Raw genomic sequence first — 27459 nt, 5'->3', positions numbered from 1 at the left:
CCATCGAGTCTATTCCGACTCATAGGGACCCTGACTAGAGTTTCCCAGGCTATAAATCTTTACAGGAGCAGACAGCCTCATCTTTCTCCTGAGGAGCGGTTGGTAGGTTTGAATTGCTGATCTTGTGGTTAGCAGTCCAGGGCTTATCCTACAGCACCTCACAGCACTGAGTAAACTAGCAGGGTGGGTTGAACCAGTGTGATTTTTACCTCCATCTCTCTCCTGATCAAGGGCAACAGTCTTCTCCTGGAGAGATGAAACGGACAGAACAGAGGCTGCCTCTGAGGTTTAGCCTTTTGGTGCTGTGCTAGGCCCAGTGGGCACTAATGTTGGAGCAGTGCTAGAACAGCTTACCAGGAGGAGACGGTGTATGTAGCGGAGCTGTTGTCAGTGTCCAGGATGTTCTGGTCTGGACCCTTCCAGGTGATGGTGGGTTTGGGTCGCCCACAGACTTTGCACTGCAGGGTTACTGTGTCTCCAAGTAAGCAAGTCACATCCACTAAGGGCACAAGGAATTCTGGGGCCACTGTGGTCAAATTGACATACATTCCATCATGTCAGAACAAAAAGAATAAGACAACCGTTCTATGAAACATCACGTTCATTTCCCACCCATGTTGTGTAACCACGATTCAAATAACCTTCAATTTAACAGACCCCTGGGTCCTACCCCTACACTAAGTCCCAATCATTGTTCTAATCTCATGCACTAACTTTCTTTTGAACTGTCATTTTACTTTTTGCCTTAAAAGTAATAAATGTTTATTGTAGAAAAATTAGGAAATACAGATAAACTAAGAGAGAGAAATTTCATAATGTAATAATACAGAGACAACTACTGTGAACATTACGAGAGGGCTTCAAGACTATGTGGAAGAATTTCATGCTCTTTTTATTCCGTTTCCCTATGAACTTTTTGAAGCCTCTCAGGCTTTATATACACCTTTTCTTACAAAAACTGGATCCCATATATATATATGTTGTAAATCTTAACCTTTTTTAACCTAATAGTTTCTTATAAATATCTTTACTTTTCCATAACCATATCACCTTCTCTACATCACTGCTGATTTAACCAGCTCTACTGGTCTGCACACCATAAGGTCAGCAGTTCAAACCCACCAGCTGCTCCTCGGAAACCCTATACAGGGTCGCTATGAATCAGAACTAAGGAGCTCTGGTAGCATAATGATTACGAGTCGGGCTGCTCATCTCAAATTCAGCAGTTTAAAACTACCAGTGGGTCTGTGGGAGAAAGATGAGGCTTTTGCTCTCCTAAAGATTTATTTACAGTCTTGGAAACCCTGTACAGGGTCATTAAGAGTCAGAACCGACTCAAGGGCACTTAACAATAAGAACATATCAGTGTTGATTTGTCATCATTTGTTTAGCTAATCCCCACATTCTCACTCTTTGTAACTTACCTTCTTGGATGAAATTTGGATTCAAGATCTGAAAAACACAAGGAAACAACAACAACAACCAGAAAATTGCTTAGATCCAAAACTGCTAACAAGAGACTTTTACCTAATTGGGTAAGAATCAAATACAAGTTAAAGAGCTGAAGCTTGGATCCCAACCACCCAGTATTGTTTAATGAACAGTATTGTTTGTTAAAGGTATCACTAACACAGGAGCAAAATTCTCCGTGAACATTCAAGGGCACTGGAATCTGGCTGTTCACACTCCCTTCGGTAGCCCCAAACAGGTTTATTGGAATTCTTGAGCTCTGTTAGCTGTAACTGGGCTCTCTGTCCTCCAACTCTCTGTTGGCCTTACCTCCTTCCCTTTAACAAACCCATTCTCCTCCTATTCAGAAGCACACTCAAGCAATGTGAGGTCTCTGAGCTCTAATCACTAATCTTCAAAAGACAGAGGAAGTGTCATTTGCAATGAAACAGAGAAGAGATTGAAGTTGTCAAAGATTTCATTTTACTTGGATCCACAATCTCCACTGCAGTCCAATAAATCAAAGGAAGTAATTGCATTGGACAAATCTGTTGCAAAAGACCTCTTTAAAAAGCAAAAATGTCACTGTAATGACTAAAGAATGCCTGATTAAAGCCAGGGTGTATTTAATCACCTCATTTGCATTTGAAATCTGGACCATGACTATGGAAGATAATGAATATGGAAAAGAATTGATGCGTTTGTATTATAGTGGTGTATGGAGAATAATGAAGTATCATGGACTGCCAGAAGAACAAACCAATCTGTCTTGGAAGAAGGATAACCAGAATGTTCCTTAGAAGTGAGGATGGTGAGACTCTGCATCTTGTACTTTGGACATGTTATCAGCAGGGACCAGTCTCTGGAGAAGGACATGATGCTTGGTAAAGTAAAGGGTCAGTGAAAAGAAGGAAGACCTCCAATCAAAGAGATGGATTGACCAGCGGCTGCAACAATGGGCTCAAACATAACAATTGTGAGGATGGACAGGACCAAGCAGTGTTTGTTGTATGGAGTTTTATGTTGTATATAGAGTCACAATGAATCAGAGCTAACTAAATGACACCTAACAATAACAACCACCTAGTGGTTCCCTTCCAAATCTTTCCATCTCTTGTGCAAGTAGGGCAAACGTCTCTTCAAACAGATAAATGCAGAGCCTCTCTGTCTACTCATCCCACCACCAGCCCGGCCTCCTATAGCCCAGGCCTCCACAAGGCAATTTGAACACTAAATGATTGTAACCCTTTTGCTCCATGGGTGAAAAAACATAGGCTAACTAAGTGTTTTCTCCAGATCATTGCTGAAGTTCTTGGTACATACTGAGCTGTCTGTCTTTAGCCATCCTGGATCTTTGCTGAAGGAAAAACATTACAATTGTAGACTAGCCAGTCTGAACAGGCAGTTAACCCTACATGGGAGGATGGTCACCTGGCTTTCTCCCCAGGTGACCTATGAGCTCTAATCAAACAGGCCCAGCATAAAGCCCGGCATGGTGAAACAGCGTGAGCTTTGGAGTCAGAGGTGAGGTCTCTTCTTTTGTTTATTGTGACTTTTGTATTAACAACCTAAAACTTCTTAGCATCGATTTCCTCCTTTATAAAATAATACCGATAAATAATACTGATTGCAAAGGGTTATCACAAAATAAAATAATGTTTGTCAAATCCTTAGCACAATGCTTGACAAATAAAAAGAACTCAATAGATATTTAAATACATCAGAAGAGGAAGAAAGATGATCTAATTCTAATCTACCTACCTTTTGCAAAGCAGTTTAGTGCTAAAATGACTCATCGATAATAGTTTACCTTGCAAAGTTGTTATTTCCTTTAGAATGAAACCTACAAACTCGTCTGCCTTACAAAGTGGCCCAGATGGAGCATTCACATATACCTCAGTGTATTTAGCATGGGATTTTGAATATACATGATTTTTTGGTGCTTGGCTTTTACACAGGGACCCATATGTAAGACCCTTTCATACAGAGATGCTATCTCCTTCCTTGGGCTCTCTCTGCAAACCAATTTCCCACTTACACTACTCATGCCTTTCACAAAGTTGACGGGATAAAATCCTGTATTGCCAAGTTCTGGGGCTGAGTGCCCTTGGCTAGCCTCAAACGGCCACTCAGACCACTGTCTTTAAAAGCAGCCTGCCTTTACGAGCCAGTGGTCTTCCATCCTTGATTTGGGCAACTTTAAAAACACAAAAAGGCCACTGTGTGGGCTCCAAGCCTAGAAATTCTGTCTTAATTGGTGTAAAGTGAATCCTGGGTACCAACATTTAAAAAACTACTTCAGCCTGAGTTTGGGAAACACTGTTGAAAGTTCCCTTCTTTCCAAGGAAACGGATTTCTATTAAACCAATTTCTATTAAACCTCAACCCCTACAGGTTTGAGGTGCAGCAGGGGGATGGATTGGGCCATCTGGTAAACAGGACAGTTCTCACAGTCTCTCCTCCAGGTGAGGGGACGCTGGATCGTGGTAGGGGAGGTAGTGTGGAACAGGCAGACGGCAGGTTGTCACAGGGTGAACAATTAAACAACTACTAGTAAACAAGTAATTTGAACACCAAATGGTTCTAACCCTTTTAGGTGCATAGGTGAGAAAACTGAGACTTAGGCCAACTAAGTGCCTTGTCTAGGCTACTGCTGGACTTCTTGAGATATACTGAGCTGCCTATCTCATGACATCTTGGATCTTTCTTGAAGGAAAAGCATTAGAGTAGTGGACTAGCCATTCTGTACAGTTATCCCTATGTGGGTGGCTGGACTCCTGGTGTGGCACTATAGGATCAGCACTGGACTGTGAACTACAAGGTTGGCAGTTCAAACCCACCAGCTTTTGGAAACCCCATACAGGGTCGCTATGAGTCAGAACTGACTCGACAGCACTCAACAACAACAGTAAACAAGCAGCACAGTATCACCACTGGGCTCTCATAGCATAGTGGTTACGAGTCAGGCTCCTAAACTCAAGGTCGGCAGTTCGAAACTACCAGTTGTTCCGTGGGAGAAAGATGAGGCTTTCTGCTCCTATAAAGATTTACAGCCTTGGAAACCTTATGCAGGGTTGCTATGAGTTGGAACTGACTCCATGGCACATAATCACTACCACCACCCCATTGTCTCCCCAATTCCACCCTAACTCAACTAGTGATTCTAGGATGAAAACATAATTTGAAAATGCTGCCAACTTTGTTCAGTGGCCTACCTTTCCCATCATGATGAGATCCATAGGGAGAAGGCATGGAGTCTATCCATGCTAGGAGTCCCAGAGGGTAGGTTTACTACTATGGAAGAAGCAAACAGCTATCCCTGATGCTATTCAATTTTTAGTGGGGTTTCATAAACCTGCCCTGTGCTTTTATAAAACAATACCCAAACATAGAAACATTTTTTTCTAAATTGTATCCTACTTCTCAACACATAACCCCAACTGTATATATTATTACAAACATGCACTGTTTGGAAAGTAAATATTCCTAGTTTGGGTATAGACTTTAAGGGTGAAGACAGACAGGAAGGTTGCCAATAAGGCTTAATTGTGGGTTCTTGAAGAAAGCTGTGGAAGTCACCAGTCTTCCTTCCTTTGCTCCTTGGCTGGCCCAGGTGATGGAGAGCCCATCTCAGCACAAGGTAATATTGATAATGCTATTGCTGATTTGTGTTGCATTATACACTCGGCACAGACTATTTACAAACTCCTTTGTTCCTTGAAAAATCTGTGAGTAAATGAAGAGAAGGTGTTTTTGTTGTTAGGTGCCGTTGAGTTGGTTCTGATTCATAGGTGTTATGCGCTCCCTATTCCTAGATGAGACAGGAAGGTGTAGGATTATAGAGATAGTGATACAGGACTGGATAGAGAACTCAGGAATTTGAGCTAACTGCTCATTCACTATACCATTCGGTGTAGTCAGAGGCTCTAAGGAAATGTTTTGTAAAACTTTGTCATTGATAACAAGGGCTTACCTGCTTATCTTTGCCACACCCCCTTGCCCTCCATTCCATTTCTATCTTTGTGGACTCTGAACCACAAAATCAGCTTTTAGAGCCCACCATCCACTCTATGGGAGAAAAATGAGGCTTTCTGCTTCCTCAACGATTTATAACCTTGAAAACTCTATTACGGGTCGCTCTGCGTCTGAACAACAATGACAGCAATAACAAAACAATTTCGACTGGATTATGTCCATACAATTTTTTTTTTTTTAAACAGAAGCAAATCCAAGTATGGACTGGGGAAAGTCATGACACATGTTGTATAATTACTTATGTATTTATCTATGGCTCCCTATGGACCACAAGGCCCAAGAGGGCAAGGTTCATGCCTTTTCTGGGGGTTCGGGTATCCCCAGGGCCTGGCAATACTTTGGATATAAGTATCACATTGATATTTGTCAACTCAATGAAAATTTTAGATGGTGGCATCTTAATTTTGAGAAGAAAAACTAAGAAAATGCTTGCTCTGAACTTGGGTGTGTTTTTGTTATTCTCATTACTTGGGAATTGACTTGGCTGGGTATCTCATCTGTCAGTCATCATCCAAGATTTTAGCCAATACTAAGTTCTTCCTTCTCTGTATTCTCATAGAGGCTGGTACGCCTATGATGCTGAGCCTCTGCGCTGTCATGCATCATAGTATCTTATCTGTATGTTCTGTGCCCTCCCTGACTGTAAACTCTTCAAAGCTAATAGTATCTTATCTGTATGTTCTGTGCCCTCCCTGACTGTAAACTCTTCAAAGCTAATAATTCTTTCATGTGTGAATTTGCTGAATCAGATGAACTGAAGTCACTCATTTAGTAAATTAGAATTTAGGTCTCTCAGCCCTTTGTCTCGAGGAGCTCTGGTAGTATACGAATCGGGCTGCAAACCTTAAGGTCAGCAGTTTGAAACTACCAGCCACTCCACAGGAGAAAGATGAGGCTTTCTGCTCCCATAAAGATTTACAGCCTCGGCAAGCCTGTACAGGGTAGCTATGGGTTGGAACCGACTCAACGGCACTTAACAACAACAACAACAACAACAACCCTTTTATCTAAGGATCAGCATTGGTGTGTGCTAAGACCAGAGGGGTCAAGCATTAGCCAGGCACGTTTCTTGAAACCTGATGTTTTCTTTCCTTAGATATAGGTTGGAGATCTGTGTAAAGTGATAGAAGGGAAGAGGAGAGAGCTGAAGTCTGAAATGGAAGTGGTAGCTGAGGACACAGAACACTATAAAATGCATGGCATGAATGCATGGTAAAATTCGAGAGGATGAGGCTGTTGTAGACACCTGTTGTTGGAGTCTGGTTTTATTTGGACAGCAGACTGTGGCAGGGAAACAAAGACCACCACATGGTCCATTAGCAACTTAGTTTCTTCTTTCTGGAGAGAAATCCAATAGTCTTCTTGATTTTTCTTCAAAAGGAGTAGGCAATGAGGTAAGAGGAAAGAATTACAGGTAAAATCAACTAGCACTGAATAAAGCAAATGTAATTTTGAGGAAATCTGGAGTCTATTTTTCTAGTAAATCTATGTCCAAGATTCTGATTCAGAGACCTGATGGAGTGGTGGTGGTGATGTGCCGTCGAGTCAATTCTGACTCTTTGTAACCCTGTATCGGATTCACAGGGCTGTAAATTTTTACAGGAGCCAGAAAGCCTCATTTTTCTCCTGTGAAACAGATGGTGGATTTGAACTGCTGACTTTGAAGTTAACAGCCCAATGTGTAACTCACTATGACACCAGAGATCCTGATTGTTGTTGTTATTAAGTGCCGTCAAGTCAGTTCTGACTCATCACAACTCTGTGACTGGTAAGTTTAAACTGCCAACCTTGCAGCCTAGTGGTAATCCTACAGCGCCATGGAGGTGAATTCCTCATCTGCCTAGAAGACCAATTGTCTACAGACTCCAGAGGACAAACATCCCCACCCAAGTTTCTCCAAGGGAGCGCAGTAGCTCTGTTGGATAAGCACTGGACTGTGAACCATAAGGTCAACAGTTCGAGCCCACCAGCCACTCTGTGGGAGAAATATAATGCTTACTAACCCCCTTCCAAATACTTACATCCTCAGAAACCCTATACAGGGTCACCAAGAGTTGGAATCCACTCAACAACACTTAACAAGTTTTTCTAAGTCCTCATCATTAGTTACAAAATGTAATTCAAACCTACATATCAAGGATCATACAAAATAAAAACGGTTAAAAGAAATCCCAATCCAATGTCCTAAATTCAACTCAGAGTTTCTTTGAATGAACCAAAAGTTCAATATTCTATCTCTTCGTAGTCCCTATGAACAGCCCTTAGGCCAATATTCCTTTTCTATCACTTCTGTCTTGGAATGCTGCTCTGCCACCCACCCTTCTATTACCCATTTTTTTCCAGCTTGTCAGCAATATTAGCAGCCTGTTACCAGCATTCCATCACAAGACCTTTCAGCAAAGAGTAACCACAGGGTCCCTCCAGCTGGAACCAGATGTGAGAGCATGCGTAGTCCATACACCAGTGCCTTTCAATGACCTCCAGACTTATGAATCTCTGGAAGAAATACATTATCTGACTCACTGTTTCTGAACCCACTTTAGAAGCAAGTGGTGTACTTACAGAGTATCCAGGAGAAAAGGACTCGGGGTATGAACAGAGGTGGGTTAGGGGGTGGGGAGGAGTGGGAAGAAGTAAGAATCTGAAAATCTAAGGCTATATAGACCCAGGTGCCCCTGATTTAGGACGCCCTGTGGCATTTTGGTTATGAGATCACACATAGTTCCTTATCTTCGCAGGCAATAAAATTATTTTCTTTTTCTCTTGCAACCCACGATCTGCTATATTTCAGTCCTGGTGTGGCACTCTAGAACAATCACTGGACCACAAGGTTGGTTTGAATTGTAAGGTTGGTGGTTCAAACTCATCCACTGCTCCTCAGAAACCCTATACAGATCACTATGAGTTGGAATCAACTTGAAGAGCAGTCTATGGGTTTGAACTGCCACCATGTGGTTCTCAGTCCAGTGCTGACCCTACAGCGCCACACCAGGAGTCTTGAACAACAATGTTGCTGCTCTTGTTAAGTGCTGTCAAGTTGGTTCTGACTTATAGCAACCCTGTATAGGGTTTACAGCGAGTGGCTGGTAAGTTTGAACCATTGACCTTGCAGTTAAACCAACTTTGTGGTCTAGTGCTTTATCCTTCAGTGCCACACCAGGGCTCCTTAACAACAATAGTGTTGTTGTTGTTAACAATTGGGCAGGACAAAAACCCAAAGATTGGGTGGTTATACTTTGCTGCTCGTTATATGCAAATCACTGTTCAGAGCAGGAAGAAAGGGATTTCAGATAATTTTAGATGGTGAGATCTAGCAATATATGTGAACAAATATAACAAAACTAATTTCTTTAAATTTACAGATGATTTCTGATTTGGAAGTTTTACCTTGCTTGTTTTCAGTATGACCAAACCTGACATGATCTTCTAAATTTTAAAGAACACATTCCTACTCTGCTCATTTCTAAATGAACATAAAACAAGTCACAATGAAAAATGTGGAAGTGTGGCATAATCCCAAGTAGCAGTAGAACTGTTTCTTTGTACTATTTCCTTTATCCATGGTGCAGTGATTTTTACGATGTGAAAAGGTCGAGGTTTGTTTTTGTTGTCGTGGGTTATTTCTACAGACAACACCAAAGCAATCTACCAACACAAGGCAACCAGGAAGCATTCCTGTCCTAAGTCTCTCTCCTCCTCCTGTTTCCTCTGTCTTTTCTTTGCAAGTCTTCTGGGCTCCTTCTCACTTCCTCACTCATCCTTTCTCCTGCCTTCACAGTGGAAACCACTTCTATCCATGTAGTAATCAGACACGGAGTTTCACACTGGGGATGCAGACATAACAGAAAGCACAGACCAGGTTATTGGGGAGTCAGACATGAAAACAATGAACTGCCACATGGTAGCACATGCTGAGAGAGAAGGAAGTCCAACCCATGATGGAGATGAGGCATGGGAGCAAACACTAACAGATTATGAACCACCTACCATGCGTCACATGCTGTGGTAGATAGCTAACTGTCTCTGGACTCCTGAGTGTGGCACTGTAGGATCAGCACTGGACTGTTGATCACAAGGTTGGCAGTTCAACCCACCAGCCACTTCTTGGAAACCCTATACAGGGTTGTTATGAGGTGGAACCAACTCAACAGCACTTAACAGCACCACCATACTCTGTCCTGCCTCCCTTGACCTTTTATCAGCAAACACCTCTGGTAGTGAGGGAGGTGGTTGTGAAGGTAAAAAGTCAGGTATGAGCCTTGGAGTCCTGGTGTGATGCCTTACGATAAGCATTCGACTTCCAGGTTGATTTGAACTTCAAGGTCCTTGGAAACCCTATACAGAGTTGCTATGGGTCAGAACCAACTCAACGGCCCTTAGCAACAACAATACTGACTGGGCAGTGTGACACCAGGCAATGTGTCTAACTGATTTATGAATTTGTTAGTAGATTACCACAAGATAAGGCACATGCTGCCTCACACACCCAGATGTGGTTCCTAGAACAATTCTAATGGAGCCTTCTAGTCCATTTAAATGGCTCATTACTAGCCCCAAGTTAATGTAATTGATCCCACATTAAAAACAAAAACTCCTGAAAAAATGCATGTATAACCTTAGACAGGCAACAAATCAACCCATATTCATCTGGAGGGGAAAAAAAAAGAGAGAGAAAAGGTATGAGAAAGAAAAGGAGAAGAAAGGGATGGATTAGAGAAAGGGGAAAAAGTAGAAGTAAAAGGGGCTAAAAGGAAAAAGTGACAAATGGGGAAGAAAGGATTGAGAGGAAGGAAAGGAAATGAGAGAGCAGTCCAGAGAATAGTCAGAGGACAAGTGGGTAGAGAAGCAAAAAGGGCTTCTCAGTTTCTTAACTGGCTCTTTGTTTCTCATTCTGAATTTACCCAAATCAATGGCTTCAACCATCACTTTTCTGTGGATGTTTCAAAAATTTTGGTCTCTGGTCCTCACTTCATAACTCTAGCACCACATTTTCAGTTCTACATGGATGATCCAAAGTAATTCCAATCTCAGTATATCCCAGACTAAATTTCCCCACTTTCCCCCAGACCTGTACTAATATCTGGATTTCTGTCAAGAATGGTTCTACAATAGAGAACTGTCTTGATGCCGTCACCACCACCACATTCCACCTTCAGAATGCCGCCTCCTCCTGTCTCATTTCCTGGAACTTTTCCACTCTCATACTGTCCTGAAAAATCTATGTTCTTAGCAGCTCTCAATTCTTAGTCCCACCACTTTAATTGAGGACTTCAAGATCTCTTTTAATCTATGACAACAGTCTTCCAAATGGTGTCCCTGCTTTTCTTACCCTGTTCCATCTGTCTTACACAACAAATGGCTTTCATAAAGCATAGCTCTGGTTATCTTAAATCCTAGCTCAAAAACCTCCCATGGCCTCCTTGGTCCTATTAAGTCTAACTGTCTTCTTAGCTTGATTTCAGTATTCCCTCACACCCCTTCAAGGACTTTATGCCATAACCGAACCAGACACTTGCTATCACGTCTGCCCACCTCTCCACTTTCCCAAGGCATGCACTTGGTGGTATTCCCTCTCCCATTTCCTGGAATTCCACCCATCATTTAAGCTTCTTCTCAAACACCACCTCCCTTATGAAGCCGTTTATAAAGGTTTCAAAATGCCAAAGTGATTTCCATAGTATTCCCTTCTGCTTCGTGTGTAAATAAGTACTAAGTTACTAGTGTGTGTAGGGAGTCCTAGTGTGGCACTGTGGGTTAATGTGCCAGACTGCAAAGTCATTTGAACTGCAAGATCGGTGGTTCTAGCTCACCAGTGGCTCCTTGGAAACCCTATACAGGGTTTTGCTATGGGTCGGAATCGACTTGACGGCACTTAACAACAACACTAGTGTGTATGCTTGCTCATTCAGTAAATCCATGAATCTTTCTGAAGTAACAGGCAGACAGATGACTTGAGATCACCTCAACAAGAGCTCATAGTTCCCAGGGTGGAAAGGAAAGCACTATTGTGGTGGTTAAGTGCCATTGGGTCAGCTCTGACCCATAGCAGCCCTGTATCAGGTTTCTGAGGAGCAGCTGGTGAACCTGAACTGCTTCAAACCAACTTTGCAGTCCAGCACATTAACCCACAGCACCACTACAACGATCATATTTGACCAGAGAAGAAAAGGACCCCAACACTCTCTTTCCTCAATGGTTGTACTCAGCACACTGTGCTGTTGTTGTTTTGATTCATAGTGATCCTGTATGGGGTTTTCAAGGAGCACACTGGAGGCAGTCAGTAAATACTGACAGGGGAGGGAAGGACACAATGCTGGGAGACGAAGATGATAGTGAGAGAGGGAGTAAATGAAGAAAGAGAAGAAAGAGAAAGCAAAGCACACAAATCTCTCCCTACCACACAAACATACACACTCACACCCATAACAACAACAATAAAACCCTGGCTAGTTGGGGAAATGGTAATATCTGGCTTGTTCCACTTGCTGGGCGTCACCAGGACTAATTTCTCCTAGATAAGGTTCTCAAGGAGGCTTTCTCGGTACAGGTGGTCTGGGACTTGGATTGCTGGCTTAGCCCTTTGGCTGGCCTGTCCCATTCAGGAGAAGGTGACACAGTGGCTAGGATACTCAGGTACTCGTATGTGAGTTTCAGTAGTCTGGAAGTGGGTTAGGAAGGGACTTGGCAAGTGGTGGTGGTAAGAAGGTGGTGGTATAACTCTTGAATAAATCACATTTCCAACCTGGAAGCCAGGATCTTGTCTTGAATAGTTTTTGTTTGTTTGTTTGTTTTAAATAGAGTCCTGGTGTGGTGCTGTGAGATAATGCACTGGACCACAAGGTTGGCAGTTCAAATTCACCAGCTGCTACTAGGAAACCCTATACAGGGTCACTATGAATCAGAACCTACTTGACGGCACTTAGCAACAACGATGTTTTTATGGATGAGTGTCTTTAATGGTTTGACTCAGGTCATACCGACTCCCTAGACGTCTTTTACTGAGTGAAAGAAGCTTCAAGAGAGCTATGAACCCACAGAGGTTAAAATTCTCCCTAGGTACATGGGACACAGTAAAAGGTTTGTTGTTGGATTTTTCTGGCATCCTCAATTGGGAACGCCCACAGCCTGATGCCCCTTCCCTGGCCTCCCATACTGCACCCCACAGCTGTCACCCTTCTCTCCCACTGCTCCTCCCAGCTGCTCATTAGGGCTCCTTCCTCCTCCTCCTGAAGGCTCCATCATCCTGTATATAGATAGCAGCTATCTTCCTGAAACACAGAATGAATCATACTGACTCTGCTAAAATGCTTTCTAATGCTTCTCGCCACCATCCACTGGATCAAGTCCAGACTTCCTAGACAGTCCCACAAGACCTTCTATAGTCTGGTCCAACATATCTGCCAGGCTTTATCTCTCTTACAATTCTCCACACACATCCTAGACCCCAGGCTCCCAAACTCTTCTCAAAACGTACAAGGCCCTTTCATTCTCAGGGCCTTTGCTCTGTCCTCATCCTTTACCCTTTAAGACTTTGAACTTCCATTAATCCATCAACTCATACACTGCATGGTAGAAGGCTCATGTGCTTCCTGGGAGACAAGCAGTCTAGGAATACACAACTTTGCAAAAATTTGAATTCCCTCAGTGTTAAACTAGTGTTTGTTTTCTTGTCTGTAAATGTGAATAATGATAATAGTACTTATGTCATGGTGCTTTGGGGAGAAAAAGGCTCAACACACTGCCAGGCACACAGGTAGAAAATAATTAATTAATAGTAGTTTGAACTACAAGTTTGGTGGTTCAAACACATCAACTGCTCCTCAGAAACCCTATACTGTGTCTCTATGAGTTAAAACCAACTCAACTGCACTTGAAAAAACAACCATGATTATTAGCCAGTGCCTGAATGGGTACTTAAGTATCCATTGAATGAATGGAAGAATTTTTCTAGTCAGAATTAATCAGTCCCTTCTTGCACATGTTAAAGTCTGCTAACTGCAAAGCCGTTTGAACTGCAAGGTCTGTAGTTCAAGCTCACCAGCCGCTCCTCGGAAACCCTATACAGGGTCGCTATGGGTTGGTATTAACTCGATGGCACTTAACAACAACAACAATGGAGTCCTGGAGTTCTGGTGTGGTGCTGTGGGTTAATGTGCCAGACTGCAAAGCCATTTGAACTGCAAGGTTGACGATTCAAGTTTAACAGCTGCTCCTTAGAAACCCTAAACAGGGTTGCTATGGGTTGGAATAGACTTGACGGCACTCAAGAACAACAAAAAAAATGAGTCCTGGTGTGATGCCATAGGATAAGCACTGAAGCGAAAGGTTGATTTGAACTGCAAGGTTGGCAATTCAAACTTGCCAGCTGCTCCTCGGAAACCCTATATATACGCTTGCTATGAGTTCAACTGACTTGACGGTACTTAACAACAACAATGGAGTTCTGTAGGATAATGTGGTTCTGTAGGCTAAGCATTGGACTATTAACCACAAGATTGGTGGTTCACCATTGGAAACACTATGAGTTAGAACTGACTAGATGGCACTTAACAGCAAAAACAAAATATTATATAAGAAGTCCTTGATTAAGCACTGGACTGCTAATCACAAGATTGGTGGTTCAAACCTGCTTGCTGCTCCTCAGAAACCCTATACAGGGTCCCTGTGAGTTGGAACCCACTTGATGGCACTTAATACAACATAAAAGAGCTCTGGAGGCATAGTGGTTAAAGTGCTTGGTTGCTGACCAAAAGCTTGACAGTTTGAACTCACCAGCTGTTCCATGAGAAAAGCTGCAGCAGTCTGCTTCCATGAAGATTACCAGCCTTTAAACCCCATCAGACACTTCTACTCTGTGCTCAGTTGGAATCAACTTGACAGTAACAGGTTTGGTTCTGGTATATAAAATAGTCATTTAATCAAGTCTGCCTTCCTCCACAGGACAAGCAGTCTTTTTAGTGTGGAACCCACTCCTGTTATTTGTTGGTCCTCTGCCTTGTGTTAGATTTTGTAAAATTGAATCACAGAGAGTCTGTCGTCTGTACCCTCATAGCATGGGGGTAGGCTTGGGTCGGTGCTCAGCATGTTGGCCTTTGTTCCTCCAACAGCAGGGCCTTTACAGCAACTTCACCTGGGTCAGTGGTACCTCATACTCTCATTCGTGTACACCATAAAGGAAATGGGCCAGCCCTCAGATACACGTGACTGAGGGTATGCTGAATAACAGAAACCAATGCGGACACTTCAAATCCAAGTCATTGGGGTTCCTTCCTTGGTTGCTATGGCTGGAGTCCTGAATCATGGGGTAAGAGAACGGGTAAGGTCAACCGTTAAGGGTCCAAAAAGTTGATGAGGAAGTTCTTCTACAGACAAATGAGCAATAAGAGAGATGCTGAGGCAGCCTCTTCTGAAGAACATGCTTGAGCCTTAGCGAGCAGGCTTCTTCTACACCACATGCCAACTTAGGCCTCTCAAAGTACCAACACTCAGACCTGCTCTTTTTATTGGTTGTGTACCCTTGATGTCCTGGGGGGTGGGGAATGGCATACACCTTACCCAACATACTTCACAGGGTGGCTATAAAGAACAAAAGGCATGATGGACCCAGATTTGCAGGGGAAGATGTGTTATCTTTCTCTCCAACAAGCTAAGCTTCTCTTTCTTGGTGGCTGAATATAAATTACACAGAGTCTGAACCACGCTAGGCAAGAAGACAGTCACCATGCCAAACCCGTCAGATATATTACAAGGAAAATATTTTTGAAAAATGAAATGAGAGGAATGTGATGCTTCACTTTCTTTTCCTTCAAAGAGTTCTTTTCATGAAAGAGGGAGAGAAAAAAAAAAAAATCATTTTTTTAAAATTCAGAAACAGGCATCAGTGGAAAGACACTGGTCCTGCCAGTTCTGTGACCTGATTCGGGGTGTAAAAATTACCTTCCATATTTTGAAGCTTTAGATCTGGGACAAGGAGGTTAAGACATCTGAGGTGGGGCAGCAGGCTAGCTCTTCAAGATGTGGAGGCTCAGGTCAGAGGTTCAAGACATGTAGGGCCAGGGGTTTGTGGGACTGGAGGAGAAACAAACGGTCAGTTCTAGCCAAACTAGTGGACACGTGGACACTCCAGTCAGGTCCCAGGAAGAAATCTGCCAAGGCCATGCCCATCACACCCTCTGAAAAGCAAGTCTGGGGCAAGGCCCCAAATCTTTCACTTTCTGTTCTCTGGAGGTCTCATTGTGTAAAAACTCAGAAGTGGCACAGAGCAAAATCCTTTGCTAGCACACCTTATTATTATTATTTTTGGTACTCAAACCAAAAACAAACCTGAGGCCATGAAATCAATTCTGATTGGTGTGGGACTGAGTAGAACTGCCTTAGTGAGTTTTTTTTTTTTTTGACTGTGATCTTAAGAGATCGCCAGGGTCTTTCTTCTGTGGTGCTGCTATGGGAGTTGAAACCACCAACCTACGGGTCAGTCTTGTTGTGTGCCGTTGAGTTGATTCAGACTCACAGTGACCCTACAGGATAGAGTAGAACTGCCCTAGAGACCTTCCAAGGCTATCATCTTTTCAGGAGTACATCACCAGGTCTCTTTTCCTGCAGGGCATTTAGGTGGGTTTGAACCACTGGCCTTAGGGTTAGCAGCTGTGCCCTTAACTATGTCACTGGGGCTCCTTTTTAGGGTCCCCTGCAAGCTGTTTGTAGGCCCCAGGGACCTGTAAGGTGCTGAATGGGTTACAAATCACTTCCATCAACTTCCATGAACCCTCCCACAGAGAAGGCGCAGACTCAGAAAGACTAAGTGACGTGCCCAAGATCACCAGCTGACAGCATCCGGACAGGAATCCAGCTTTTCTGACTCCTGCTCCCATGTTCTTTCCATGTGACATTGCCTTTGTGTGATTTTTATCTAAATCATATGTCACCCCGGGAAAGCAGGGATGGGCAGAATGATATTTTTTTGTTGAGTGGCAATATAACACACTGGAAAACTGGCACTAGAAGGCAGGTCTTGGTATGTGTCAGGATCTGTATGTGTATTTTATGTCAGTTAGCCTAGAGATGGGGTACTGCAAGTTCAGAGCACATGTAGGTAGAAAATCAGTGGTTGCCTCAGGGAAGAGTCTGTTGGGTTTTTTTTTTTGTGTGTGTGTGTTTTTAATGTAAAGTTATAAGTCTCTGCGCCTCTTTTCAAACTGAAGATGGAGGGGAAGGACTAGAGGTTCCATCAGTTCTGAAAGTCTATGAAATCTCCTCCAGGATTAGCCACAATTTTCCAAATGGTTTCTCTTCCTCTTTTAGAAGCTTTTCCCATAACATTCAAATCCTCCAGCAGTAAGTAACTAAATATCCCAGGGGAGGCGTTATGACCAAGGGCATGTCCTCTTTGTGTTCTGGATGTGGCTGGCAGCCTCTAACATGGCTGGGGCAGATATGGAGTCCCTTTGGAATCATGAAAACCTCTTAAGTCTGATGGATTAACCTTCTTAGCTAAAAGTGGTATTGCCTCTTTAAAAAATTTAAACACAATTAATTGGCCTAGCATAAAAGGTCTTGGCATAAAAATCGAAGAATCCCTGTCCTTGAAGGCAAGGATCCAAGTTCCAGAGTTTGCTCAAGATCTTTCACACCCAGTGCTTGTTGTAAACAAATGTGAATGCTGGAGGTGGGGGCAGGTGCAAACCCCCACCATGTTGACACCATGCTCAAACACCTTTTTGGAGCAGGTATGGAGGTGGGAATCTGCCTAGCCTGGGTCCTAATAGAAATGTAGTACAACCCAGGAAGGACCCTTACTCCCCTGAGATGTAAGTGTTTACCCTCCAGGCTTGGGCCCTCAGTGCAGACTCTGGAGCAACCCCCCTCACTTCTGTGCTCCTCCCTCTTCAATAAGAGACTGTCAGTAGTCTGAGCCATACTGGGAAAAACAGAATTATTCATTTGCTCCGCAGGCACCTGACTAGCTGTCCGCCCTGAATTGGCTAGTCTTCCGTGTCGAAACCTTTCTTTCAAATATCACCCCATCGATCCCCTCCCCCAATGTTGAAATTATCCGTGCAAGAAATAGGCAGAACTGTGGACACACACATCATTTTCAGAACAACAGTTCTCTGTGAGGTGTGATCAAAGATCCCTAGTAGGAGAAGTGGGTGTCAAGCCATAAGAGGATCACATGGACCCAGAGCCAATCTTGTAGCAGCAGGTGGTGTGGTCTGTGGTGCTGGGAGCCAGGAGTTTGGGGGTGCCCTTGAGAATATTCACAAGTGTGTTTCCACAGGGGAAGAGGAAGCGTAGGCACATGGGAGCTGAATCACCTTCCTCTACTAATTGGGTGTTCTTGGAAAGCTTTGTAAATCAGATTCCTAGGATTCAAGACACTTTTTTTTTCAAATCAATGTCCAAGGATATGCCTACATATCTCCCAGAAATACAATGGTGACAACATATACAAGTGCTAAAGGGAGCAAGAGGCCAGTGTGAAAGTTAAGATCCCAGGAAACTCCTTAAAGGGAGCCTCAGTCCACCCACTGTGGAAAGGTAGAGGATGTTTGGTAAGGGTATGTGCAAGGAGGCAGAAGGCAGGAGCTAGAAGCTTCGGTTTAGAATCAGCTTCTGGCATCAAGTGACCAACAAGGCAGCATCTAGCATGCCCACACTTAGCACAGAGCTGTGGCACAAGGCACAGGGCACCCAGGTGACAGCTGGGTTGTAGACACACCGTTTTTAAGACAGTTGTTAGGTGTTGTTGAGTTGATTCCGACTCACAGCAACCCTATAGCACAGGGTACAATTGACCTATAAGCTTTCCTAGGATGCAATATTTATAGACGCAGACTGCCACCTCTTTCTCTTATAGAGCAATTGGTGATTTAGAACTTTCTGTTGGCAACCAAGCACTTAACCATTGTACCAGCAGGGCTCCTTGTCTTAGATAGCCTGGGTCAAGAAAACTGAAGTTCAACTTCCTAAGGACACAGGGCTGGTCTGGAAAGTAGGAGCAAGTTAGCAAACTGCTCCCAAAGACACACCACCTATTACAACGATTAAGTTCAGAAGGCACGGATGTGAAGTTGGTCCAGGTTGGGCATGATAATGCTGCTCAGACGGCTTCCACAGGTGGCTTGCTCACCCATATTTCAAATCAGGTCTTGCTGTTTTCTTCTTCTGCAATGTACGTTGCAGTAAGTTTCTACTCACCTATCCCCTGAGATAGCCATGGTATTTTCAATAACCTCATATGCATGTGAAAGCTGGACAATGAATAAGGAAGTGAATAAGGAAGACTGTAGAAGAATTGATGCTTCTGAGTTATAGTGTTGCTGCCAGAAGAACCAATAGATCCGTTTTGGAAGAAGTGCAGCCAGAGTGCTCCTTGAAGGCCAGGATGGCCAAACTTTGTCTCTCATACTTTGGACATATTGTCAGGAGGGAGCAGTCGCTGGAGAAGGATATCCTGTTTGGTAAGGTGGAGGGTCAGAGAAAAAGAGGAAGACCCCCAACGAGATGGATTGGCCAAGCGGCAGCATCGACAGACTCAAGCGTGGCAACAGTAGTGAGGTTGGCCCAAGATCGGGCTGTTTCGTTGTGCTGTGCATAAGGTCGCTATGAGTCGGTACCAACTCGATGGCACCTAACAACAACAACAACAACAATCCCCTGAGAAAATTCTCAACTCATGTTGAGCAGGCTGCCTTTCTATACCCTATTTGTTGTGTCAGAAAATACTAAAATAGCTGGTGCAAAGATACCTGTTTTCCCTCAGCATCTATTCATACACTGAGTAAACTGCAAGGTTGTTGTCATTGTTAAGTGCTATCAAGCCGGTCCAACTCATAGCCACCCTATATAGGGTTTCCAAGGAGTGCCTGGTGGGCTTGAACTGCTGATCTTGCGGTTAGCAATCCAGTGCAAGGTAGCGACACAAATTGCTCTGCTGATGCATAGAAGCATTTAACCACTGAAATATATGAGGGCTGCATGTCCAGTGAGTCTGGAAACCATTGTTTTTAACTAGAACACTTGAAGCTTCCAACCATATAGCTTCCTCCAAGGTTCTGGTTAATTAAAATTTCTGTCAAGAGGAAACTTTGTGTCTCAACAATTGTATCTGAAAACCTTCTGGCATGATCCAGGGTAACTTGTGGCTTTTCTCTGAGCAGCATTAACACCCTAGTGAGCACTGTCTTTGCTCAGGCACCCCCAAAGCAACTTCCTGTGACTCACCTCAATCACTCAGCCCATGCTGCAAGTCTTGGATGAATAAAGAACCCTAGAAACTAGTGTTTCATTCACAAAGCTGGGGTTAGAGTGTGTGTGTGTGTGTGTGTGTGTGTGTGTGCTTTAAAAAAAAAATCTAAATGAGAAGTCGAGAATCTGGTTACAAAACGTTCTATGTGGGTGCTGCTTATCTGGCCCCCACATGTCTGCGCTCAGTTTTTCCTTGAAAGGGCAGGGAGGAAGAGCCACTGTTGTCTGTCCAGTCCACCAGAGCTGGACAAGGACCTAGAAGACCCTTGATTTCCCCCTCCCTCTGCCTGGCTAGCCTCTACTTGCAGCTGATATCAGCAACACTTAGACTTGCCCAGAGATGCAGGTGCCACCTGCCATGTAAGAGCTGACAGGCTGTGGGCCCCATAAGAGTGGGTCCCTATCTTTTGAAAGAACTTTCCCCTGGCTTCCTCATTCTCTAAGATATACAGAGGCTATAAACATCATATCCACTTCCTCCCACAGTGGAGCACTGCAATGGTGCTAGTTTGCCAAATTTAGCTTGGATGCAGTAGCCACATCCACAGGGGACTATTTTATCCCCATTGGGATAAAAAAGCAGAAGTCCTTTCAACTACTTGATTCTCCCCAATTCAACTCAATTGCTTCTTCTTCCCTAGCTGACTGTCCCATTATTAGGGCTCATGGTGTCTCCCTGGTTTTCAGACGACTGTCTAATATATTATGGTGTTACATTTCCTTGGGATTAGGATAAATTAAAATGAGAATCATAGAAACCCATTTAGTTATGTGAAGAAGTCTTGGTGTAGGATACACACTGAATTAAACAACAACAACAAATTCTGTTTTGTACTTGGAAGAAATCTCTAAACTTTTAATCCACTACTAGTGATTGGGGGCACAGCTTTGGAGCCAAACATTAAAATTTACTCTGAAAGATAAGCCCACTGCAGTGGAGTTGATTCTGACTATAGCGACCATATAGAACAGAGTAGAACTGCCCCCTCAAGTTTGCAGATTGTAATCTTTATGAAAGCAGACTGCCCCAGTAGGGCAGCTGGTAGGTTGATGGATTTGAAGTACTGACCTTTAGGTTAGCAGTCCTATGCTTTAATTGGAGTGCCACCTGGACTCCTTCCAAAAGACAAAATGGCTAGGAAAATCAATTCCACCTTGCTTTAGTTCTCTATTGTTAACTATTGAGTTGGTTCTGACTCACAGGGCTTGCATATAAGGTATTCAAGGAGCATCTAGTAGATTTGAACCACCGGCATTGTAGTTAGCAGTCCAGGGCTTATCCCACAGGACCATATCAGGACTCTTCCACCTCTAGACAGACCTCTGCCAAGACTAGCTACCTTCACATGGGGGACACAGCACACATGTGTTCTGAGTGGTTCCAATCACCCTTCATATATGCCAGTAGAGTCTAGGTGCCAGGTCATCCACAAAACCACACTTAAGCCATGATATTTCTGGAGGATTTAGGGAGAAGTAGGTTCTTAAGAGAAGAGCAAGACGAAGAGAATAAAGGGAGAAGAAGGGCAAAAAAGGGGAGAAGGAGAACACAAAAAAGGAGGAACAAAAAACAAAATAAGTTCTTGTCTTTTAGCTGATGGACTAATCAGTATCTATAATGCTGTTGCTCATGGGGAAAAACAATGTTCTAAGTTCCAAATAATGAAACTGGATATCTTCTCCAAAGAAGAAAATATGAAAGCAAGAGAATCAGAAGCGTTTGCTCTTAAGATATCTAGGTAGTGATTTTTACCAAACTAGAGCAGAATTCAGTTTGTTTTCAGTCAGGATGGGATGCCCAGAAATGTCCTAGTATCATCATTTATCCTTGACTGACTGACCATTTTAGGAATATCATTGTTACAGAGCACATTAAAAAAGACAATTATCGTAGGAAATAGGACAATAGCTGCTTCTACCTCCATGCTAGTATTAGGGTCAAGATCATCACATTCTGACTCCTCGGAACTGTTCGTCTCCTTGAATGGCAGCATGCGGAAGGGGAAGAAAGAGAACACAGTTAGAACACAGTAGCTTTTACTAGACAGAGAGAGGAGAACTTCAGAGAAGCATGAGCAACGGGAAACTGGGCAGAGAAAATACCAGATGCTTTTATGGTGAGAGTGTGAATCACCAAGGGTAGCAACATGCTCTTTTCAAGGAGAGGTGGCCAAGGCCATGAATGGACAACTGTGCATCCCACAGGAGATAGCAAAGGGAGCCACCACAGGAAGTATGGCGGCTGCAGAATTGAAATCACCGTCTTCTGTGAGGCTGGGCTTCCCAATGACGGTGAAAGAGGGAATGCGATTTCTTTTCCCCATGGAGAACGGAGAATGTTTTTATTTTGCTCAGGGAGGGGAAAACAAGTGCCATGTTAGACAACTACACATTTTAACAAAACAACACAGTCAGCAGTCTATAATTTCCATTGTCTAGGGTCCAACTTAAATATTATTTCATTTTAAGATGGGCAGAGTTGGGGGAGGGAGGAAGTGAGAGTTTGCCAAAACTTAATTGAATCCACAGCAATAGATGGATTTTTACAAAGGACTAACTTGGGTTTAATCAATATGCCTCTGTTCCCTGCCAATGCATAGGGAGAGGCAAGGAAAATGGCCCAAAGTTGACATGGTCTAAACTCTGGGGAAAAGAAATGAAACTTCACCCAGGATACAGAAGCCCTTAAATTCCAAACCTCAGCCCTCATGGGGTGAGGGTAGGTTTGGAAGGCATCCCTAATCCCTTTAGACTGCATGTGTTCTCAAATGTAGGACACAGAATGGGCAGCTTTGAGGAATTTAGTATGAATCAAGCATCTTGCATTTCTAAGGGGATGCTACTGCAGATAATTTTGCTACAAAACATCTGCATGGTATAAAGAAAAAGGTATAAAAGAAAAAAAGAGATGTACTTACTTGAGCTGAAGTTGCCAGGAGAAATAAAAAATAAAAAATAAATTGATCTTGCATGCAAAATCCTCCTCAACTACTTTCCCTCTGGTTCCCACACTGGTTTAAAAAAAAAAAAAAATCCACCCCCACCCAGATTGCCTTGTGAGAATGCTGCAGGATGGGAGTAGAGGAGAGGTGGGTCACAGCTCTGGAATACCTTACTCACTTTAACAGAGACTTTGTTGCCCAGAATATCCTTGGGTTTACGAGGCCCTGGGGCTTCATTTTTACCCGTGTTCTCCACTTCTGCCCGCTTTCTCATGCGTAGGGTATGCCATGAACATGACTTCCTGTTGTACCAAAAAATGCACCAATCAAAATGGCAGGTCAGGGCAGAGTGAAGCATTGGAAAGGTTCACCACTCTTGGGTGAGCCCACAGGTGAGGTGTTCCAGTCAAGCCCATGCTTCAGAGGCCTCAAACTTGCATGCCAGCTCCTATGGTGGCTGGCAGCTGACCTCACCACCAACTGAAGTGAGCAAGGATGAACTCTGACCCCTCCTGCTACCTGGGTAAGGTTGAGTGGCACATTGAAGACAATAGGAGTACTGTGGGTTGCTAAACTTCACCAAGGTTGGTTTTTAATGTCTTACTGATATGGCCTTGTAGGATTGTGGAATTCCCCTCTTGAAGGGCATGGTGGGGATGGGGGTGGGGGGTGGGGTGAGAGGTGGGGAAACAAGAGTGTTGACAAGGGAACAAAGGAGATATATTCTACAAAGCTACTGGTAACACACTTTCCCAGGATCAGATGTAAAAACCCAGAAGGATAATTTATGAGTCTTTGATTTGGACTGTGGATATTCCCAAACATTGTAGAACAAACAGGAATTTCTGGTGTCTTTGTCTTAATAAACAGCTAGGCGACAATCATTTATCTGGATATTTTGGTCTATGTTCTCTTTGTCATTCAGTTTGTGAATATTTAGCTCTGCCAGTCACTGAAAAGTCCTAGAGTTTTCTCTCTGGGAGATGGTCCAGTGTGTGCTCCCAGGAAGTTGACAGCAGCAACACCCTGTCAGACTATCCTAACTAGTTTCTTCCCATGAGGGGGTTGGGAGCTACTTCTTCACAGACTCGGAAAAAGAGGCTCCGAACAGAGCTCTTGAGTTCCACTTACGTTATAATCCAAAAATGAAAGAAAACAAAAGCCATGTCACAAGCAGAATCAGTGACCCTCACCCATTTGCAATGTGATCACACAGTTTGAATGACTTTCTAACCATTGTCTGGAATAACTGAGGCGTAGCTTCTCTTCAGTGTTACCTTAGCAAATTTAGGCTTATGCCGACAAGGCTCCCCCTCCACACACACAAAGAGAAACGTTCATTAAGGGAGACAGGCACATGAGATTTAGGAGGAAGGATATAGCATCTCTTCCACAAAATTCTATACACTTCAGGATAAGGAGATCCAAGGAAGGTACTCCCCAAATACTTTTCACTCACAAACTTGCCCAACAATTAACCCTTGGAGTAGGAAAATGGAATTGCAGTCATGTTCTTGAATCTTTTGGGAAAGTTGTTGTTGTTGTTGTTAAGTGCCATCGAGTCGGGAAAGTAGGTTCCTTCAAAAGACAAGACCTCCTTTGACCAGACCTTCTCTTTTTCCTCCTAAATTGATAGGTTCTTAGGAACCCCTGAATCCCAGCTCCTTGCTCCAATTGTCTTGTTGAGTGAGAACCAGGCCTGGAAGTTAACCTCATAAGACTTAACTCTTAATGTCAAACCTTCATCTCATATTGTTATCCCCCAAACTGTTAAATCCCTAGATACTTCTGAGAGCATCTCAAGTCAGGAAGGTGCCTGCTAGAGAGATTCCCAAGGCAGACAGCATATGTGTGTGAGTGTTCCTATGTTTATTACAACCTCTGGATGATCTGATGTGCTTGGTGAGAAACTAGAAGTGTTTAAAGAGAATTGCTCAGACGGAAGAAACAGAGTAGGACCAGCTCAACTTCATATTCTTCTTCCCAGAAGAATCCGTCATCATGGCTTTGGGAGCTTCCATCTCTTGTCCACAGTCCTGGGACTGACGTGGAAACAGGGTTTCAGTGACATTTATCCTGTACACATCACAACCACACTGACTCCTCCTTTGGTCACAGCAGGCCCTGGGGAGTGTGTATGGGTGTCCTTCACTGGTAAATCCTGACAACCTATTTTAGTCATTTGTCTCCCTCCATCCCCACTCACCCTTGTGCAAGAGTGACTAACAAGGCACTGAAATGACCAATTTGTACTTGACTGCCTTTTTCCCTTCCCATCTGCAAGGTGTCCGTAAATGACAAAAAGACCCAAAGGTGAGGAGGAAGAAGTACTGAGTACCTGGATAAATGGCTCAGAAACACTAGGCCTTGGATCTGTAAGGCCATTGCTTACTAAGAACTTCAGCACTTTGAAGGTCTTTATTCCTAACATTTGGGGAATGAAGGCACCAAAAACAAGTGTCTTTAGGATAAAATGATTGGGTCTATTGTGCCTTAGGGGCCACTACTGATTTCCAATTGGGCTTGTGGTTACCTAGAAAGGTCAAAGCGAGGTAGGTTGTGCAGTTCTGTTGGTAGTATTGCTGAAGTAGCTCAAGGAGCAGCTCACACCTCTTACTACATGTGAGCACACAGTCTGGGAAGCACTGCCTTCTAGTCTAGCCAGGAATTGACGTCAGCACCCCAAGGCCCCTCAGCTGCAGGGCAGCATCCAATCTACATCCTTTCTCATCTCAGAAGTCTGAAAAACCAACCCGACTGTTTGAGGGGAAACTTAAGACTGGGACTTTGGTGACAAAGACACTTTTTGTGTATGGAGAAACTGCCAATACATTCAAACAAGTCCTAAATACAGAAAAGGATTTAAAAAACAAGGAAAGTATAAAAAAATAAAAGAATCCTTTGCACATTTCAAATTCCAACAAAATGGAGGGAAGAAGGGTCAACTAGTCTTTAAACCTCATTAAAACATGCTCATGGTGAAAATTTATTTTACATATTTAAAATAGTACACTTAAAGTTATTAGTTACATTACAGGTACAATGCTGAACATTGTGGCTTCCCATTATATTGCACAACCTGAATTGATCCGCATGGTTGTCTTTAAATAGTGCAAAATACTTTATACAGGAATGTGTTCGGAAGGGTCTTCGCAATCAAAATAAGGAAAAGAAATATCTTACAAATTACCATGAACATAGATTCACTTGATGAGGAGGGGAAGAGTTGAAAACAAAAACAAAAACAAAAACAAAACAACCCCAAACTGTTACAATCTGTACAGAGAAATTGCCACAGACAGCCAAAAATTTCCTTCTCTCCTGGGAGAAGCAGCAGGCCTCTAACCTGGGCAGGTCTGGCATTTGTGCTAAGGTAATTTTTGGTGTCAATAAAAAATCTATCTCTAGATCAGTAACTTAATACAATATAAATAGAAGTCCAGTCCAGCGAGTCCTGTGGAGGAGCAAACGGAGCAATGGATGGCATGCCTTTTGTCACCTAAGGTTTCAGTAGGGTTCTTTTCTTAATGAGTGAGGGGAAAAAAGAGAGAGAGAGAAAAAAAAAAAAAAAAGAACAGAAAATCATAAACAAAAACGAAAGGAAAACCACCGCCACCACCACCACCACAAATCAGACTCCAGGGCCACCCCGTCTGGCTGCCCCCTGCTGCATGAGCTTCCCGGACTGAAATGTGTGTTCCAGTGGCACTGCGAGGAAAAGCAGCAGTCATTCCCTACCGTGTGTTTGCGATTTGTGTTCTCTTTTTGTTTCTGAATTTTTTAATCCACAAACTCCTGTCCCGGGGAAGCCAACGAGGCACTTACTTGATGCTCCCGTCAGTATTTTCTGCTGCGGCTGTGGCTTTGGTGAGGGGTGCCAGGATACTGCCTGGGACCCAGCCCTCGGCTGCGGGGGAGTGGTCGCTGGCAGACTGGTACACCAGGCACATGTTCTGCTGGTTGACGGCAAGGACCTGGACCACCTCACCTTGGCTCACACAAATTTCATTCTCCTTCAGTGCATAGTAATCTTTAATCACTGCCATGGATGAGGTCCCGTTGCAGCCTCCCAGGTCGTTCTGCTAGAAGAGGGAGAGAGGGACCCAATAACCAAGGATGGTTCTCATGGGCTTTCTCTGCATCCTATTGCCTGGTTAAAAGGCAACCTACCCACTAACCTACTGCCCTCCAGCAACCTTATAGGGCAGAATAGAACTGCCCCACTGGGTTACCAAGGCTGTAATCTTTTCAAGAGTAGATAGCCTCATCTTTCTCCCACAGAAAGGCTGGAGTTCGAGCCAACAACCTTTCAGTTATCAGCTGAATGCTGACCCACTATGCCACCAGGACTCCTTAAACTCTGACTGTTGTTGTTGTTGTTTTTAGGTGCCATCGAGTTGGTATCAACTCATAGCGACACTATGCACAACAGAACAAAACACTGCCCGGTCCTGGGCCAACCTCACATTTGTTGCCAACCTTGAGCCCACTGATGCTGCCATTTTGCCAATCCATCTCATTGGGGGTCTTCTTCTTTGACCCTCCACCTTACCAAACGATATCCTTCTTCAGTGACTGGTTCCTCCTAACAATATGTCTGAAATATAAGAGATGAAGTGTGGCTATTCTGGCCTCCAAGGAGCACTCTGGCTGCACTTCTAACACAGATCTGTTGGTTCTTTTGGCAGCCCATGGCACTTCCAATATTCTCCTCCAACACCACAACTCAAAAGCATCAATTCTTCTATGGTCTTCCTTATTCACTGTCCAGCTTTCGCATGCATAT

General features: G+C 43.6%; 1 protein-coding gene across 1 annotated transcript in view; it reads right to left on the bottom strand.

Annotated features, from left to right (window-relative positions):
- The window catches only part of KALRN (kalirin, RhoGEF kinase), a 154124-nt gene that overhangs the window by 26641 nt on the left and 100024 nt on the right, over positions 1 to 27459 (bottom strand). The window contains exons 16-20 of the mRNA XM_006869371.1: positions 26499 to 26755; positions 22852 to 22975; positions 21651 to 21710; positions 1425 to 1452; positions 355 to 526 (exon numbers count right to left, since the gene is read on the bottom strand). Coding sequence (XP_006869433.1) covers positions 355 to 526; positions 1425 to 1452; positions 21651 to 21710; positions 22852 to 22975; positions 26499 to 26755 — 641 coding nt within the window. The remainder of the gene's footprint in view (positions 1 to 354; positions 527 to 1424; positions 1453 to 21650; positions 21711 to 22851; positions 22976 to 26498; positions 26756 to 27459) is intronic.

Source organism: Chrysochloris asiatica, unplaced genomic scaffold (assembly GCF_000296735.1).
Source record: "Chrysochloris asiatica unplaced genomic scaffold, ChrAsi1.0 scaffold00130, whole genome shotgun sequence".
Taxonomy (NCBI): domain Eukaryota; kingdom Metazoa; phylum Chordata; class Mammalia; order Afrosoricida; family Chrysochloridae; genus Chrysochloris; species Chrysochloris asiatica.
Note: the sequence above shows the minus strand (reverse complement) of the source record. Positions and strands in the feature narration are given on the sequence as shown.